Source organism: Dama dama, chromosome 5 (assembly GCF_033118175.1).
Source record: "Dama dama isolate Ldn47 chromosome 5, ASM3311817v1, whole genome shotgun sequence".
Classification (NCBI taxonomy): Eukaryota; Metazoa; Chordata; class Mammalia; order Artiodactyla; family Cervidae; genus Dama; species Dama dama.
This window is the reverse complement of record NC_083685.1, coordinates 108,418,214-108,435,702: the sequence shown is the minus strand read 5'-3', so window position 1 is coordinate 108,435,702 and position 17,489 is coordinate 108,418,214. Positions and strand designations below refer to the sequence as shown.

The 17,489-nt window shown below is 40.8% G+C and overlaps 2 protein-coding genes across 2 annotated transcripts in view; both read left to right on the top strand.

Annotated features, from left to right (window-relative positions):
- The window catches only part of NPEPPS (aminopeptidase puromycin sensitive), a 109,155-nt gene extending 100,969 nt beyond the window's left edge, over positions 1 to 8,186 (top strand). Inside the window, exons 19-23 of the mRNA XM_061143861.1 lie at positions 13 to 69; positions 2,789 to 2,896; positions 3,373 to 3,528; positions 3,799 to 3,846; positions 6,691 to 8,186. Coding sequence (XP_060999844.1) covers positions 13 to 69; positions 2,789 to 2,896; positions 3,373 to 3,528; positions 3,799 to 3,846; positions 6,691 to 6,843 — 522 coding nt within the window. The 3' untranslated portion in view covers positions 6,844 to 8,186. The remainder of the gene's footprint in view (positions 1 to 12; positions 70 to 2,788; positions 2,897 to 3,372; positions 3,529 to 3,798; positions 3,847 to 6,690) is intronic.
- Positions 8,187 to 12,066: 3,880 nt separating this feature from the next.
- LOC133056037 (mitochondrial import receptor subunit TOM7 homolog) lies at positions 12,067 to 12,297 on the top strand. Its single transcript, XM_061141122.1, has one exon. It carries the CDS (start codon positions 12,069 to 12,071, stop codon positions 12,228 to 12,230), a length of 162 nt encoding a protein of 53 aa, XP_060997105.1. The 5' UTR covers positions 12,067 to 12,068; the 3' UTR covers positions 12,231 to 12,297.
- The last annotated feature ends 5,192 nt before the right edge of the window (positions 12,298 to 17,489 follow it).

Genomic DNA, 17,489 nt, shown 5'->3' with positions numbered 1-17,489 from the left:
ATTCTCTTGTAGGTCTATCTGACTGTTTTGAAGCATGGTGATGGCACTACCTTAGACATTATGCTCAAGGTGAGTAAATTTGGAAAGGGCTCCTATTTTCTGCTTTTGAAGTTGAATTGACACAGAGAGTATGAGCTTGAATGGTTAAAAAAAAAAAGTCCTAACAAAAGAAATACATGCTGATATGCATACTGTAGGCATGCAAATATTTAGGAAGCTATAGGAGAAATATCTGCTCATCTGTACTACCAATACAAATGCCAAGTCATCTCATTTATTCACTTTTATAAATCATAAGTTTGATTAAAAAGTCCAGTTCTTAAAAGTTTTCCCATTAATGCAAACTTACTCAGGATTCTGCCCATTTTAAGTTTATTTCTGTGCTTAGGAAAGGGATAGATGATTAGGTGCCTCAAGGATTTAGTCTATGCTGGTACCTCTTAGGAACGGACAGGAAATTAATTCACTTGCCTTCATAGCCTCTGTAGTTTCCCAGGGTGGTTAGCATATAATTAAACTCTGACTTAGAAAAGATATAGATAAAACTTTCCATGTCCTTATAATGGCAGTGATCTGTTTGATAGTCCTAATACTGTAGAACAAGTGCTGTCTCCAGTCCTTATCCATGTAGTTATTGGTCTAACCTGGTTGCATTAGAGGTGGAGGGAGCTGATTCTACTTATCAAATAAAATGTGCAATATGTGCCTAAATACCCAAATCACCATCAGACCCATTGATTAAAAGATCCACACTTAGGGATCTTAATCAGAATACTTTTCTGATCCCAAGTGCATCAGAATTACAAATCTAACCTCTGGTATTTTAGTTTTAAACAAATCCTATTTAAATGATTAGAATGTTTTAAAAATACACAAACTTTAAGAAACTACATTGCAACTGTATTGCTTTAACTGCCTATCTTGTATAAGGGTTTCCTTTCTAACAACATAAAACATTATACTTTGGGTTTACCTTTCACCTAAATGACATTAAGGTCTCTTCTCACTCTTAATATTCTGTGAACCTGTGCACTATAAATCATGCATTTCTTTGCATGTGAAATGAGATAGTTGGTATATTTTGTCTATTCCATAAAGATATGGGGAATATATAAGGGTTCTGAAAATTTCGTGACAGGTCCTTTGACATTTTCATGTCATGGCATACATTAAAGAATGTATACCAGTGTGTTTCTTTAATAAAGAGTTTGCACCTGTCTAACACAAGGGAGCCCACAGTGGTTCAACTTTACTATGCAAAGAGCTCTAATGAAGGCAAAATCAGGGTTCTTCAAGAAACCAGTTAGGGCCGGTTGGGGAGGGATGGACTGGGAGTTTGGGATCAGCAGGTGCAAAGTATTGTTATATATGTATAACTGAATCACTTGCTGTACACTGAAAACTACCACCACATTGTAAATCAACTATACCTAAATAATATTAAAGGGAACGACGCCAGTTGCTGAGAGAGGAGGTGGATTTTGTGTTAGTAATTTAAGAATAATGAAGCAGGATAAATAACTAATTCAGAGTATATTTGAAATGTAGTGTTATGGTGCCATCTAGTGGACTCCTGTGACAGGTCCTCTTGTGGGTGGGGTGGGGAATGCTTCCTAAATGCCAGCGTTCAGACCTTGAATATTAGAGCTGAAAAGGACCTTAGAAATCATCTGTCCACCCCGCTCATTTTACAGATGGGGAAACTGAGACCCGGAGAGGTTAAGGACTTAGTCAAGATCACACAGCTAGTTAGAGGCAAAACTGGGTCTAGAACCCAGGTCTTCTGACCTCCTATCTATTTTACTACACTGCTGCTCAAAAGAGTCCAAAGGAAAGGAAGAGGAAACTGGGAGCTGTGATGGGGTCTCCAGACACTGGTCAGTGTTAACTCTTCAGAGGGGAAAAAAAAAAAAGGTCAAGAGAGTCTATAAATTAAGTTGTCTTAGAGAAGTAGCTCATATACATTTGAAGTTCTAATTAAAAAAAAATAATATTTTGTTTCTAATTATGAAAAGAGGTTTTGGTATACTCACTATGGAAGATTTAGAGCCTAGAAAAGTATAAAGAAGAAAATAGAACTTACTTGTAATTTTAAAAAGATCACAAATACAGCATGTATAATATGATCTTACTCATGATTTGGTTAATGTAAATATAGTAATTTTTTCTTTATGCTTTTCTATTTTCTTAATGTTCTGCATTCATTATACTTGGCAGTTAAAAATGTGATGCTGCATAATCCTGCTGATCAGAGACCATTATTAATGTTAACATTTTGATGTGTTTTCAGGGTTTTTTCTCCCCTTCTCATTAAATTTTTAAAAATTTAGAACCATTTTGCTTTGTATCCCTTCTTTCAATTAATATATCTGTGGCATGTTTATGTCATCAAATATTCTTAAAATATTACTTTCAATAATGCTTCCTGTATTTTTTACTGATGAGTTGAATTGATTTTCAGTGGTATTAGTAATGATGCTTATTTTGCCTGTCTAACATAGAACATTAGTCAGACATCAGTGAATAAAGAATTTGGTCATGACGGGCTCACCCCTTAGATCTTGAGGTTGAACTGCTCAGAACTGATGAGAAGCTATTCATGTAGTGAGCACTTAGACCTAATGATTTACTCTAGGGGCACAGGACAAACTTAGTGCTCAAACCTCTTGAAAAATATTCTTTTGTTAATTTCATATCCTGCAATCTTAGCCAATGAGATTGTAAAGCAAAAGTTTCACCTTATTCAGGGAGAAGTTAATTGTCTCTTTCTGTATTTTTTTCACTATAGCTTCACAAACAAGCAGATATGCAGGAAGAGAAAAACCGAATTGAAAGAGTCCTTGGGGCTACTCTTTCACCTGAATTGATTCAAAAAGTCCTCACGTTTGCACTTTCAGTAAGTTACAGTGAAAACTGCTTTTAGAGGGAATTATTACCCACTGATCTATAGCAAGTGTCCTTGATTCAGTATTCTCTTGATCTGTCTTAATCCTAGACTAAAGGCTTCCTCTTTCTTGAAAAACTAGAGTAAGCTTTTGTTACTAACCACTGTATTTCCCTCTAGTGGTAAGAATGAGAATAGCTGGGAGATGAAACAGACTGGAAGGCTGACACGTCCCTGTGCCTGCTTTCTCTTTCTTTCTTCACCCTCGAGTAGGCATCTGTGAAGCAGCCGTCTGTGGTACCCATCTCGGTGCTTCATTCTCAATTTGGCTGATCTGTAGGTTAAACATTCTCCTCTTTGCTAGGAGCTTCTGGTGCCAGTTATTCCTAAAACAAGAAGGGGATTACCTGGGTACCTCAACAGCATTTGCCCTTTCTGGCATCAGACAATATTCTGGATGCGTAGACTTGTAGTTCTCTTTTTTTTAGGAAGAGGTACGTCCACAGGACACTGTGTCCGTAATTGGTGGAGTGGCTGGAGGCAGTAAGCATGGAAGGAAGGCTGCTTGGAAATTCATAAAGGACAACTGGGAAGAACTTTATAATCGATACCAGGGAGGATTCTTAATATCTAGACTAATAAAGGTACGTGAAGATGTTTGAGTAGCTTGCTTATCATGGATATTATTGAGAGACATCCATGATTCACTCAACCCATAGATTATTGTCTTTACTTTTTAAAAGCTTCCTTAAGTAGTTACTAGATTTACTAAAGAGTTTCTCCATAACCCATCCTGTACCCTCTAGAATAAACTGAAGTTGGGAAAGAGTGGAATGATTTGTTTTTATGGTAGATGGAAGTTAGTTCCTCACCTCTTGGTTGCACTTAACTGTTTATAAACCATTGTTTTTCAGCTCTCCGTTGAGGGGTTTGCAGTTGATAAGATGGCTGCAGAAGTTAAGGTAAGGAAGTACAGTCTGCGTCTCACTTTTCACCAAGAAATGGAACACGCATCAAACCATGATCACAGATTGTCGGGGTGGTGTTGTACTCGAGTAGTGCCTCCGTGTTTTTCTTGGAGACAGGTTAGGTTGTATCCTTAAGGCCTGAAGAATTTAGACTTGGAATCATCTTTGAGGGCATTAAAGTGGTTGAAAGAATGTGGAATTTAGAGTCAGTCAACCTGGATGTATATCTGTGCTCTGCCCCTTGTTAGCTGCGTGACTTCAAGCAGGCTTTTTAACCTCTATGAGCCCATCTCCTCTTCCATAAAATGAGGTGATAAGATTGTCTAGATTAAGTAATATAGGGGGCCTGGAACATAGTAGATCTTTCATATTAGTTCTTTTTCCCTTCTAATACTCTTCATAGGTCTTTTATGTGCACAGAGAGACAAGATGACTATGTAGGGACTCTACTCCTAGCCCTTTTAAGTGTCACTTCCATCTTCATTCTTGAAAGCAAGAGGGCTTCAGGGGTGAATTTGGAAATTCCAAGAGCTATAATGTTTGGTTCACATTATGAGTTAATTTACTCAGTCACAGGTTAGTACATAATGGAGAGTCTAAATCAAGATTCAATATAATATGTATTGTATTATGTAAATAATTACTTTATTGTAAAAGTAATAAATATTCCTGAAGGAGAGATACGTATAATTAGTTCAAGGGGAGGCCAGTGGCCAGGCTAAGGCTAGTAAAGTAGAGGCCTGACCAAAGAGGGCCTTGTAGGCCATATGAAAATGCTCCTAAGAATGGGAAACCCTTGAAATGGCTTATAAACAAAGGGGTGACTTAATCTGGTTTATATGATAAGGATTTCAATCTGACTGCAGTGTAGAGAATGCAGTTTGGAAAGGGGAGATATTGGGAAGCCACCCCACCAAGCAAAAATGATACAGTAGCTTGGAGGAGATGGAGTAATGAAAGAGTTTCAGTTCAGTTCTGTTACTCAGTCCTGTCCGACTCTTTGCGACCCCTTGGACTGCAGCTCGCCAGGCCTCCCTGTCCATCACCAGCTCCCAGAGCTTCCTCAAACTCATGTCCATCGAGTTGGTGATGCCATCCAACCATCTCATCCTCTGTCGTCCGCTTCTCCTCCCACCTTCAATCTTTCCCAGCATCAGAGTCTTTTCAAATGAGTCATTTCTTTGCATCAGGTGGTCAAAGTATTGGATTTTCAGCTTCCAATGAATATTCAGGACTGATTTCCTTTAGGATGGACTGGTTGGATCTCCTTGCAGTCCAAGGGACTCTGAAGAGTCTTCTCCGACACCACAGTTCAAAAGCATCAATTCTTCAGCGCTCAGCTTTCTTTATGGTTCAACTCTCACATCCATACATGACTACTGGAAAAACCATAGCTTTGACCAAATGGACCTTTGTTGGCAAAGTAATGTCTCTGCTTTTTAATATGCTGTCTAGGTTGGTCATAACTTACCTTCCAAGGAGCAAGCATCTTTTAATTTCATGGCTGCAATGATTTTGGAGTCCCCCAAAATAAAGTCTGTCACTGTTTCCATTGTTTCCCAGTCTATTTGCCATGAAGTGATGGGACTGGATGCCTTGATCTTAGTTTTCTGAATGTTGAGTTTTAAGCCAACTTTTTCACCCTCCTCTTTGACTTTCATCAAGAGGCTTTTCAGTTCTTTGCTTTCTGCCATAAGGGTGGTGTCATCTGCATATCTGAGGTTATTGATATTTCTCCCAGCAATCTTGATTCCAGGGCTTGATTTTGTTAATCTTTAATACAGCCAGTATTTATTGAATGTTTTGTCTGTATTGTGAACATATCTGGGGGAGGAAGAAGGAAGTAGTCCAGGATAATTTCCAGGTTTCTCATGAGTAAGCAGTGGTATTATTTGTTGAGGTAGAATGAGAGGAACTCTTGGATCTTACTCAGGCCCTAAGAACCCAACTGTGATAGAACAGGAGCCGTTGGCATCCATGTCAATAACATTATGATTTCTAAGAGGTTTAGACTTAATCTGATGAATTAGTCATTCTCTCTTATATACCTGTAATGACTAGTTCACAGGAAAGACCCCTCCGCCCCCCGTCCCCATCCTTTTGCTGGTTGGTATTTTCTATGAAACCAGGTGTATTTCATTAGAAAATGGTTTATTCAACTTTTAATCAATAAGCATTGCAATAATTACAATGAACTCTGAAGTAGTTTATTGTATGAAAATGTGTCTATAAAATTTTAAATTATCAGAATATGGCAGCAATTTAAGCTTCTTAGTTTTATTATCCCTTACAAATTAATCTTTATTGGAAGTAGCCAAAATGTGTTGAGTCTTTAACTACTCTGTGCCAAGTATTATATTTTCTCATAGATGATAAAACAGAGCAGTTAATTTACTCAGTCACACTTTAGTACATGATGGAGCCTAGATCAAGTCCCAAGGTTGATTTCAAAGTCTAGACTTCAGGTAAGTTTTTTTAACCCCTGTGAGCCAGTCGCTTCTGTAAATTGGGTGATAAGATTGTCATTTAGATGAAGTAACACAGGGCCCTGGTCCTTGATAATAGTCCTTTTTACTTTCTTTTGCTGATTGGACAATGAACCTTAAAGAATATAGGTTCTTTCTCTTTGATTAGGTTTTTAGCATATAATACATTAGGGGAAGAATTTCTATAGGTCTAAGGTGCAGCTTGTTTTCTTTTAGCCTGGCAGTGGTAAATTTTCATGAGTGAAGCTTATGAATCTATAGACAGTGGATATTTTTTCTTTTTCATAACCTGTGATATTAGCTTCTTACTATTGCTAGTAATGATCTTACATTCTGGATTGTCTTATGCCAGGCTTTCTTCGAGAGTCACCCAGCTCCTTCAGCGGAGCGTACCATCCAGCAGTGTTGTGAAAATATCCTACTGAATGCTGCTTGGCTAAAGCGAGATGCTGAGAGCATCCACCAGTACCTCCTTCAGCGAAAGGCCTCACCACCCACAGCATGAACCTGGAGCACACCACCACTGCGGTTCTTCTGCTTCGTGCAGGCTTAAGGTGGAGCGACTGAACAGCTGATTCACATGCCAAGAATTTGGAGTCTTCTTTCAAGCCAGTGGGGGTTGGACAATGAATGTAGTTAACTGGTTCCTGCTCACACTCCAGAATTAAATTCTATTGAAAAAGGAAAATCAGCAATTCAGCAAAAAAATAAAAATGTAAATATGATAGTAATAAAATAGAGCATAACGAAACTGTGAAACTTCCTGAAGCCTTGTCAGTGGTTAAAAGTATTTAACACTCTCCTGTTAATGACAGATGTTCTGTTTTTATAACGTACCAAAAGGAAACTAGAGGCTTCTGTAAAGAGGATTTTTGTGAAGTGGGTTCTACAAGCAGCCTACAAGCCAAGTGTCCATTGCTGGGAATGGTTAAACATTAAAGGTTGATAGCTGGTATAACATAGAGTCTGTGCATAATCTCAAGTGGGGTTTTTTTGTTTTTTGTTTATTTGGCATGGGGACTGATCAGGAAGATATATTTTCCTGCATAACTCAATCTGAACCAAGGATTGTAGTTTTCCTCCTTGCCTTCCCTTCTGTGTGACCCCTTGGCAAGAAAAAAAAACGTTTGAAAAAAAAAAAACAAACCTATCCTGGTCTGGGTTTTTTCCTTCCCTTAGTTCCATCCCAGCCCACCACCCCGGTGTCCTTCTTAGAGATCAATAATAAGGAAACATCTTTTATAGCCACATTAAATAAGAGAAACTGATATACATTATTTTTTCTTTCTTTTTTAAGATGACTTTTAAGAATCCTGAAATGCATATAGGTGAGACAATAGAAATGAACAGTTTTCAACCAAGCCTTTCTGAAGGAGTTATTCTGCTGAAAATGGTCTGACAGGCCACCTGTTGGCCCTCTTTCTGACAGTATCAGCACTGGCTTCTCCTGGTTCAGTTCGGGCCTGTAAGAAGTCACTGGTTGCTGATGCAGGGCCCATGTGTTAGTGGTAACTGGTTTAAAAAAAAAAAAAAAACAGACTGTAAGCCTGTGTGTGCCACTCTGCTTCCACAGTATCCTACTAACAAGCCTCACCAACCTAATCCAGTGAGTTTTAACTCTAAATCTCATTCCTTTCCTCTTTCCCTACTTTTTTTCTTTTCTTTTTCTTTAAAAAAAAATATTTTTGTGTGTTATTAACAGGAATTCATATTTGGTGTGGCTTAACTGTATTTCAGAAGGTCATCAGATTGTGAGACTGCTTCCTTGAAACATTTTTGTGCTATTGTTTTAAAAAAATAATAATTAAAAAACAGTTGGCGTTAATAAAAATGTCAATGTGAAATTGATGTCCTGATGTCCTTTATTCTCTTTGGTAAGCAACTAAAACCTTTTCTGTCATTCAGTAGGATTATAAGAAGGTTTACTACCACAGGGGTTTTTTGAGTCTAAGAAAATCCAGTTGCTGAATTTCTAATGAATAGAACCTAGCCAGAAAAACCCTAAGATTCCTCCTAAATTACTTCTGGATTAACTCAGAAACCTCTTACAGCTCCTTAGAGTCAGCATTCAGGAGTTAACCTTAGCCTGCCAGTTCCTATGTACTGAGGCTTCTATCTAGGCATGTGCTTATGGCACCAGCAAAGTAAAGACTCCAAACAGACTGAAAGAAATTGTTTTAATGAAAGAACTCATAATCAAATGCTGGAAGGTGTCTCAGTTTTAGCACACATGCAAGCTGTGTGTATATAATGGTTCAGTGGTTTGAATCATGTTGGGGAGGAGATGGGTGCTGGCTGCATTCCTCTTCAGAACTGCTTCTCATCCTGTTTGTGTCCCAGGTCTTGACCCCCGTGGACTGCATCAACAGGTTCCTTTGCCCTCTGACTTCAGGTTGTGTTGATCCAATTAGTAACACCCTCAGAAGATCAAAAGGCTGAGGAATGGATGCTTAGAAGCCTGGGTATTTATTTCCCTGGCTTTTAAGTCACCAGGTCACATAGGTTGTCTGTTTTCCTCTACCAAAGACTGTGACTCCTAACAAGCAGCCTTCTTTAGCTCCAGCTCCTTCTCTCTGCCCCTTATTTCTAGGGATAGAAAGGGCCACTCATTTACTGGCTCCTGAACTCTGCCCATGTCTTTGTGAACAGTCCCTTTATTAAACCTTCCTCAAATTACTCAAACAGAGTGTATTCTCTGTTTTCCACTAATATCTTGATTGATTTGGGCACCATAGTCTTGATGCTTTGGGTCTCTAAAGGTCTTAATCCAGCCTTTTCCATGTCAGATATTTTATGTGGCTGCACCATGAGGCTTGTGGAATCTTAGTTCCCCAACCAGGGATTGAACCAATGCCCTCGGCAGTGAAAGCATGGAATCCTAACCACTGGACTGCAAAGGAATTCCCTGTCAGATGTTTTAGTTTATTGTTTGTCTTTCAAATAGCTCCCTATCCTAGGTAATATACAGATCCTAGGTAATTTTACAGATGAGAAAGCAGGCTCAGAAAAATTAGGTAGTTAAACAGCAAATAACTCTCAGTCCTATTGGTCAACTCAAGCTTGCCAGTCTGCACAAACCTGTGTTCTTCCAGCTGAAATTGTTAGGTTTCCACAATTAGAAGATCATGCAGTCACAATGGATACAAGCAATAGCTTTAAAGATACTTAATGATTCTCCTTTTCCCTAATTTTTGTGAAAGTTGCTCAGTCATGTCTGACTCTTTGCGACCCCATGGACTGTAGTCCATGGAATTCTCAAGTCCAAGGAATTCTCAAAGGGTAGCCTTTCCCTTCTCCAGGGGATATTCCCAACCCAGGGATTGAACCCAGGTCTCCCGCATTGCAGACAGAATCTTTACCAGCTGAGCCGCAAGGGAAGCCCAAGAATACAGGAGTGGGTAGCCTATCCCTTCTCCAGCAGATCTTCCTGATCCAGGACTCGAACTGGGGTCTCCTGCATTGCAGGCAGATGCTTTACCAATGGAGATATCAGGGAAACCCCTTTTCCGTAATATCTCTTGGTTAAAATTTTTAGGAGAAATGAGAAGGTTGGGAAGAAAGACAAATGTGTTAGTTTCTTATAGAGAATGTTATTCTATATTTATGGGAAGCAGTAGAGGCTTTTGGGACAGTGGGCAGTGGTGGATGAATTCTTATCTGGCATTTTCCAAGAATGAGTTTCAGGAAGTAAGGAACCCTTTATAAAGAATGTATCTCTGTGGTGTGCAATTTGGGGAGTATGAGGGGTTTTATAGCTTTAAATCAAGTCTTTCAACTTTGTTATCCAAATGAGTCCTGGACTTGGAGCCATATTTGTAGGGCTAGTAATTTTTTTCTCAGCAAGAAAATAAAAAGCTTTTGGTAATATAATGTTGACTCTATACTTACAGTATCATATTTGACTGAATAATAAATCAGAATAGAAAGGGCCACTCATTTACTGGCCCTTTACTGATGAGAATTTAATCTACTGTTACTAGATACTAGTTTTAGGATCTCGGAGTTGTTTTTAATAGGACTCTGTCTTCTGTGGGCTTATACCAGGTGGCTCAGTGGTAAAGAATCCACCTGCCAATGCAGGAGACTTGAGTTTGATTCAGGAAGTTCCCCTGGAGAAGGGATAGGCCACCCACTCCAGTATTCTTGCTGGGGAAATCCCATGGACATAGGAGCCTGGCGGGTTACAGTCCATGGAGTAGGGTAGCAAAGAGTGCATGACTTAGCATGCATCTTTCGTGGTAATGCAAAATACCCACCCCAAATTGACCTGCCTTCTTAGACCAATCCTAGTACAAGCGAAGTGGTCAAGGTGTTTGGTTTTAAATTCTAGAGTAAGACAGGGGACCCTGATATTAATGAAACACGTGGGCCAAATAACTGCTTTCCCTAGGAAACCAAGTCAGAGGATTGGTTCTTCTAACGGTTTGATGGTTAATTTTGTGATAAATGGTAGTGTCAGGAAGGAAAGTTGATTGGGTTGTTACTGCCACTTGTAGATAACTCTTGTTCAGTCGCTAAGTCTGACTATTTTTGACCCCATTGACCGCAGCACGCCAGGGTTCCCTGTCCTTTGCCATCCCCCGGACCTTTGCCATCCCCCGGAATTCACTCGAACTCATGTCATTGAGTCGGTGATGCCATCCAACCATCTCATTCTCTGTCACCCCTTTATCCTGCCCTCAGTCTTTCCCAGCATCAGGGTCTTTTCCAATGAGTTGGCTCTTCACATCAGGTGGCCAAAGAGAACTCTGCTTCTCTGATTTTGTTGCTGCTATCTGGCAATTGTAGCTTTCACTCCTGAGCTCCTGGTCCAATGCTGGGGCGGAATTAGCAACAGAGAAGGAACATAGCTTACCATCTGTCATAACTTGTGCTTTCTCAGGAAACTGCCACCAGCTGACAGCAGATATGCTATACACCAATTAAAATGAAAACCAAGGAGGGAAAAACAGTCTGGCCATAGTTTGGCTGATCATACCAATATGGTCCTCTGTGACATCCATCTCCTCTCACCTCCAAACAACCTTAACCTTTATCATAAATTTGACAAATTGTACAAGTATACATTACACTGCAGTCTTAACCCACTCTGATTCATTAAGGTGTTGATTACCTTGTATTATGTATACTAACCTTATGGATATACTCTTCTTCATGCTTATTAGACTTTTAAAGAAATTAAGAAGAAAACAGTACACTGAATGGCTGATGATTTAATAGGAGAAATCTCAAGACAACACAGGATACAAGATAGTGGAGGAGAGGTGGAGAGAAATAGTTTATAAGAAAAAAATACAAAACATTTAAAATATTTGACATGACTGAGGATGGGTGAGATGATTACTGCTTTTCTAATAGGTCAGTGGCCTCTTCTATCAGTGGAGAATTTAAAGTCGGGAGAATGTGAAGGGTGTAGAAGGATGAAGTTAATGCTGTGACCTTTACAAGTGTAAAGAAGTGCCTCCTCTCATGTCATCCTTGAAACAGACTCCATCTCCACTGGATAGACAGCATGTCTCACAGAAGATCTCTTGGCTACCAAAGCTGGCCTTTCCCTGCCTCTGCTGACACTTTGCTCCCTATAGATGGAAAATTCTAGACCTGTGTGTCCAAATACAGTAGCACCAGGCATATGCAGCTATTTAAGTTTCCCATATGCAGCTATTTAAGTTTAAAGTAAGTTCCAGCGTTTGCTGCTGTTGTCTCACGGGTGTCGCCAGCGCTGTCGCAATGGTGAAGCTGAGCAAAGAGGCCAAGCAAAGGCTGCAGCAGCTTTTCAAGGGAGGACAATTTGCCATCCGCTGGGGTTTTATTCCTCTCGACCTGGGATTTAAGAGGGGTACAGATCCTGGAATGCCTGAACCAACTGTTTTGAGCTTCCTTTGGGGATAAAGGACTGTGGTCATCTGGTTTTGGAAGCAGTCAATGCAGAGGAACAATATGGAAGGTGTGCTCTCTGGCTGGGATAAGAGAAGGAACATCATTCAGACGGTCACCAATTGGATGGCACAGGGCTCTTGTCAGGTGCATCTGTGGCACAGTGGAACCTCTACTGACTTATTTATGATAGACTATATTAAAATAAATGTTTTTAACAATGTTAAAAAAAATAAAGTAAGTTCCACATTCAAGTGCTCAGCAGCCACCCATGGCTAGTGGCTGCCATATTGGGCAGTACAGATAGAGATCATATCCATAGGCGAAGGAAGTTCTATTTGAGCACCTTGTTCTACATCTAGTATGTGCAAGTGTATTTTTTGTGTATGGTAGAGAATAATTAGATAGTCTGTGCTCTTCTTTGGGCCTCCCAGGTGGCGCTAGTGGTAAAGAACCTGCCTATCATTACAGGAGACATAAGAGACGCGGGTTTGACCCCTGGGTGGGGATGATCCCCTGGAGGAGGGCATGGCAACCCACTCCAGTGTTCTTGTCTGGAGAATCCAATGGACAGAGTAGCCTGATGGGCTACAATGGGATCACAAAGAATCGGACAGGACTGAAGTGACTTTGCATTCATGCATGCTTTTACCAACCTCATTGTAACAATTCGCTATTCATCTAACACTGTATCCCCTTAAAATTTTAATTCTGTTCACAAATGTAATACATATCCATTTTCCAAATTTTGAAAGGGAAAAAACACCCTAGAGAATAACTATCCCTTCTTATAAATCCAGCTCCTGAAGACAATCATGCTTGCCAGGTAAGATTGGGGCATATTCTTCCAGCTATGTTTCTATAAACTAGGCATCTAGTTATTTTTAGTAGGAAGACAGGCTGTGCCCTCTTTGCCTGTTCCCCTTTGTAACCAGTGCCACAAAGTTTCAGTCTTTGCCTTAGGCATGGAAGTGTGCCAGGCTTACACCTGCAAGCTCTAAGTCATGCAGCTCACCACCAAGGATGGCTGGAGAACAAAGAAACAATTGGCAAATGCATACCTTGAGAACATCTTCCTTGTTTAGAGTCTCTGGTTCACGAACGTTTTCCAGCCTGACTGCCTGACGCTGAGTGCAGCTCTGTGGCGTGTGCATATTTGAAGAATGTGGCTTTAAGCTCTTGGGTTCAGTTAGTTTTAAGTGGTTCACGTAATGAATTCACTCAATGTTCTTTCCTCACTCGCAATGTGAACTGCACTATATTTGGAACTAACATTTGCAACCTTATACACCACTGCCTGGCTATCTAGCCACAAATTTTGATTACCGTGAACTGGACTGAGGAAGGTATATGGTGACGGATTTCACGAAGACAGTGCTAAGGAGAGAGAGAGCTGGCTTGAAAACCCTAAGGGAGGTCAGCTTGCTGCAACTGTTGAAATGAGGCCATGAGTTCCTCCCACTGGCCTCTGTTTACCTGCTTGATGCCTGCCTCGCCAGCTTGGGCCACTGTGTTACTACCACTCCTGTGCTTGTACCACTAATTTGCTAACTGTACCTCACTGCTTCCAACATGGAAAATGAACGTGCCCCACAACTCTAAATGACCTACCTGTGTGCATCAAACCAAGGCAAGACCTGAGACACGAGGAGCCTGAGTAGCTTTCAATGTCCCTGTCATCTGAGATCCGCCCTTGACTATCTCAAAAGGGTGCTGGGCAGAGGTGGTCACTGGTACAGAAGCATCACAGAGACAACCGAAGAGGTGAGAAGAGCACCAGTCTTTTCTAGTCATTAACGAAGAATACAGTGGCGCTGTGCTCTAACCTCACCACCTGCTATGTGATGCTGGATGTGTGCCTTTTGGTCGCAAAGGACCTCGATTATTGAAATGTCAGAAGAAGCACCACAGCATTGGACTAGAAGGCAAGGTTCTGATGCATTAGTTCCACGGCCATGGAATCCAGAGAGCAGACGTGTTACAAAAGCTTTCAGAGTAAAAGTATATTACAGGAGGCACAGAGCAGGAACAAGAACTACTGAATGAATAATTTGTACTTTTATTTTAGGCTGCACAGGTCTTCGTTGCTATGTGGGCTTTCTCTAGTTGCAGCAAGCAGGGTCTTCTCTAACTGCGCGGCATGGGCTTCTTGCTGCAGTGGCTTCTCTTGTTGCGGAGCACAGGCTCTAGGCGAGTGGGCTTCAGTGGCTGTGGCAGGTGGACTCAGTAGTCGGGGCTCGAATGCTCTAGAGCATGAGCTTAGTGGCTGTGGCACACGGGCTTAGTTGCCCCGCAGCATGTGGGATCTTGGATCAGGGATTAAACCCACATCTCTGGCATTGGCAGGTGGATTCTTCACCACTGAGACACCAAGTCCTGAATGAGTCATCTGAAGTGTGATGAGTCTTTGGAATGGGAAGTGCTGGGTGGTACAAGGGATGTTACTGGCAAGTTCCACGTAGCCTCAATGTTTAGGAAAGACTCCCATAAAGAAATGTTGTTGAACTGAGACTCAAAAGATGCTAGCCAAGCAAAGAGGACAGGGAAGAGTGTTCTAGATGAAAGAAACAGCACATACAATGCCAGGCCTATAGCTGGAGAGAACCTGACCTATTTAGAGAAATCCAGAATAGCTAGAAAAAAGAGAGTTCCTGGGAAGGTAGTGAAAGAGGCTCTGGAGAGGTAGGGAAGGCCCAGGCTAGGGTGGGACTTAGGCCACGTTGAAGATTCTAAACTTTAGCTAAAGAACAATGGGAAACCATCAGTTTCCTTATCGTAAAGTGAGAAATAATCATCTCAGAGTTACCAGGAAACAAGATGAGAAAAATGCAAGTGAAAGGTCTTTGTAAGTTACAAAGCATGATAGGAATGTTACTAACATTGCAATATCATTAGTAGTAATAATAAGCAGGGCTGCTTTCTCAATAGAAGTAATCGTACAAATCTTCTAAGTGGGAACATGAGACAGTCATTGCCACCCCACCTCCCCAGCCATGCCATGCAACTGGCAGGATCTTAGTTCCTGGATCAGGGATGGAACCTGTGCCCCTCCAGGTGAAATCGCAGAGTCTTGACCACTGGATAGCCAGGGAAGTCCCTGAAATAGTCTATAAAGTATTAAACTCTGACTTATTCAAGGGAACTGATAGAAATGTCAGAAGTTTATTTTAGTTGAAACTTGCAGTGTGAGGTTCATGAAGCCCAGGCGTTAGCTCAGCTCTTTGGAGCAGGATCACACCATTTATGGCCATGTGTGTTTCTCAACTCCACACTGACTCCCCAACACCACTTGCAGAAAAGATCAGTATTCTTCCTCCTTCTCAAACCCACCAGAGCAGAACGGCTGACACATTCTTTCCTCTTCATTTCTTCCAGCCAGAGCTGGGGCCCAGCATCTCCTTCCTAGGTCAGCTTTTGTGGAAGCTGTCACTGTTCCCAAAACATTACACTCTTCTGAGCTCTTCGTGGCAAGATAATTATCCCAGTTAGCACCTGCATTACATTTTAGGAAAACTTTGACACCTTTCCAATTCTGTAATGTTTTACTTTTACAATGGTTCTGTGAAGTAGGCACAACTGAATATCACAGAAATGATGCAAAACCGGGAGCTCTCCTCTTCTATCTGACCTGCACAGATATGCCACCAGGAGAATTTAATGGTTCATTTTAGGCCACTTCCTCTCTGCCTGCAGCACATTAAGTTCTATCCAACGACAGAAGGGCAGAGTTTCTGCAAGTGCAGCATTTGATCTGGTCAACCAAACCAGACCTTCTTCCCCAGAGGTCAATATCATCAATGCTCCACACTACCACACACCAGAGCTTGCAAACTTGCATTTTGTCTTTGACATTCAGAATGTCTTTAAAACTTTTTGAAAATTTTAACACCAGTTTTTAAAAGTCAAATTGCACATCAAAGTTCAGATTTCTAGCTTTTCCCTTTTTAAAAAAATTTTTATTGGAATATAGTTGATTTACAGTGTTAATTATATCCAGCTTTTCTTGAAAAATCAGATCTGACATCAGTCTCTGAAGATGAGCAGAGTCTTCTGACCAACACACTCTACCTCTGTCCCTACTCTGACTAGGTCTTTTATGAAGGTCCCATGACAGTTCCAGAATATGAGTTTGTATACCTATCCCCATACACACCAGGCATCATGAGCATGGAATCCCTCCTTTGTGACTCTTTCATATGCATAGGGATTATTCTGTTTGGATGCAACTTTGAGTATTTTGGAGATCTTTGTGTAGATAAGAAAAAAACACCTTGGCCACTACAGTGGCTACTCCAGTCTACCGCTGGTGGGTCTTAATTATTTGCAGCTACTTCCCAAGGGTAAAGATAAAAAACTTTATCCCACCAGACTTCTGTTAGGCCACTCCTTTCTGTTGTCTCCTCTGTTCCTTCATTCTGGCCCTTTTCTCATTCATTCAAAATTCAGAGCCTTTTTTAAAATATATATATATACTTAAGAAGGTGCCGAGACAATGGCCCCAAATCATTTTTTAAAATTTTATTTGTTCATTCATTCATGTATTTAATTTTGACTGTGCTAGGTCTTCATTGATGCATGTGGGCTTTCTCTAGTTGCAGGGTGCAGGCACTGCAGTGGCTTCTCTTGTTGCAGAGCATGGACTCTAGAGCTTGGGGTCAGTAGTAGTGGCCCACAGGCTTAATTACTCCAAGGCATGTGGGGTCTTCCTGGACCAGGGATTGAACCCATGTCCCCTGCATTGGCAGGTGGATTAACCACTGGACCACCAGGAAAGTCCTCAAATCATTTTTGTAATGAGATGGAGAATTTTAAAAATATCTTACTGGAATCCCACTTCCAGTATGTATCCAAAAGAACTGAAAGCAAGCTCTCAAAGAGATATATATACACTCATGCTCATAGCAGCATTACTTACAAAAGCTAAGAGATGGAAGCACCCAGGTGTCCACTGATGGATGAATGGATAAATAAAATGGGCTACATACAACAGAATGTTGATTGGCCTCATGGGAGGAAATAGATGAACCTTGAGGACATATGCTAAGTGAGATGAGCCAATCACAGAGACATACGCTGTATGACTCCCTTACAGAAGGTATCTGGAGTGCTCAAATTCATAGAGACACAAAGTGGAACGGTGGTTGCCAGGGGCAGGGATGGGTGAGGGGAAAATAGAGAGTTGTTCAATGGATATAGAATTTCAGTTTTGCAAGATGAGTAAGTTCTAGAAAGCCATAACCCACAACCATGTGACTGTACTTAACACTACTGAAC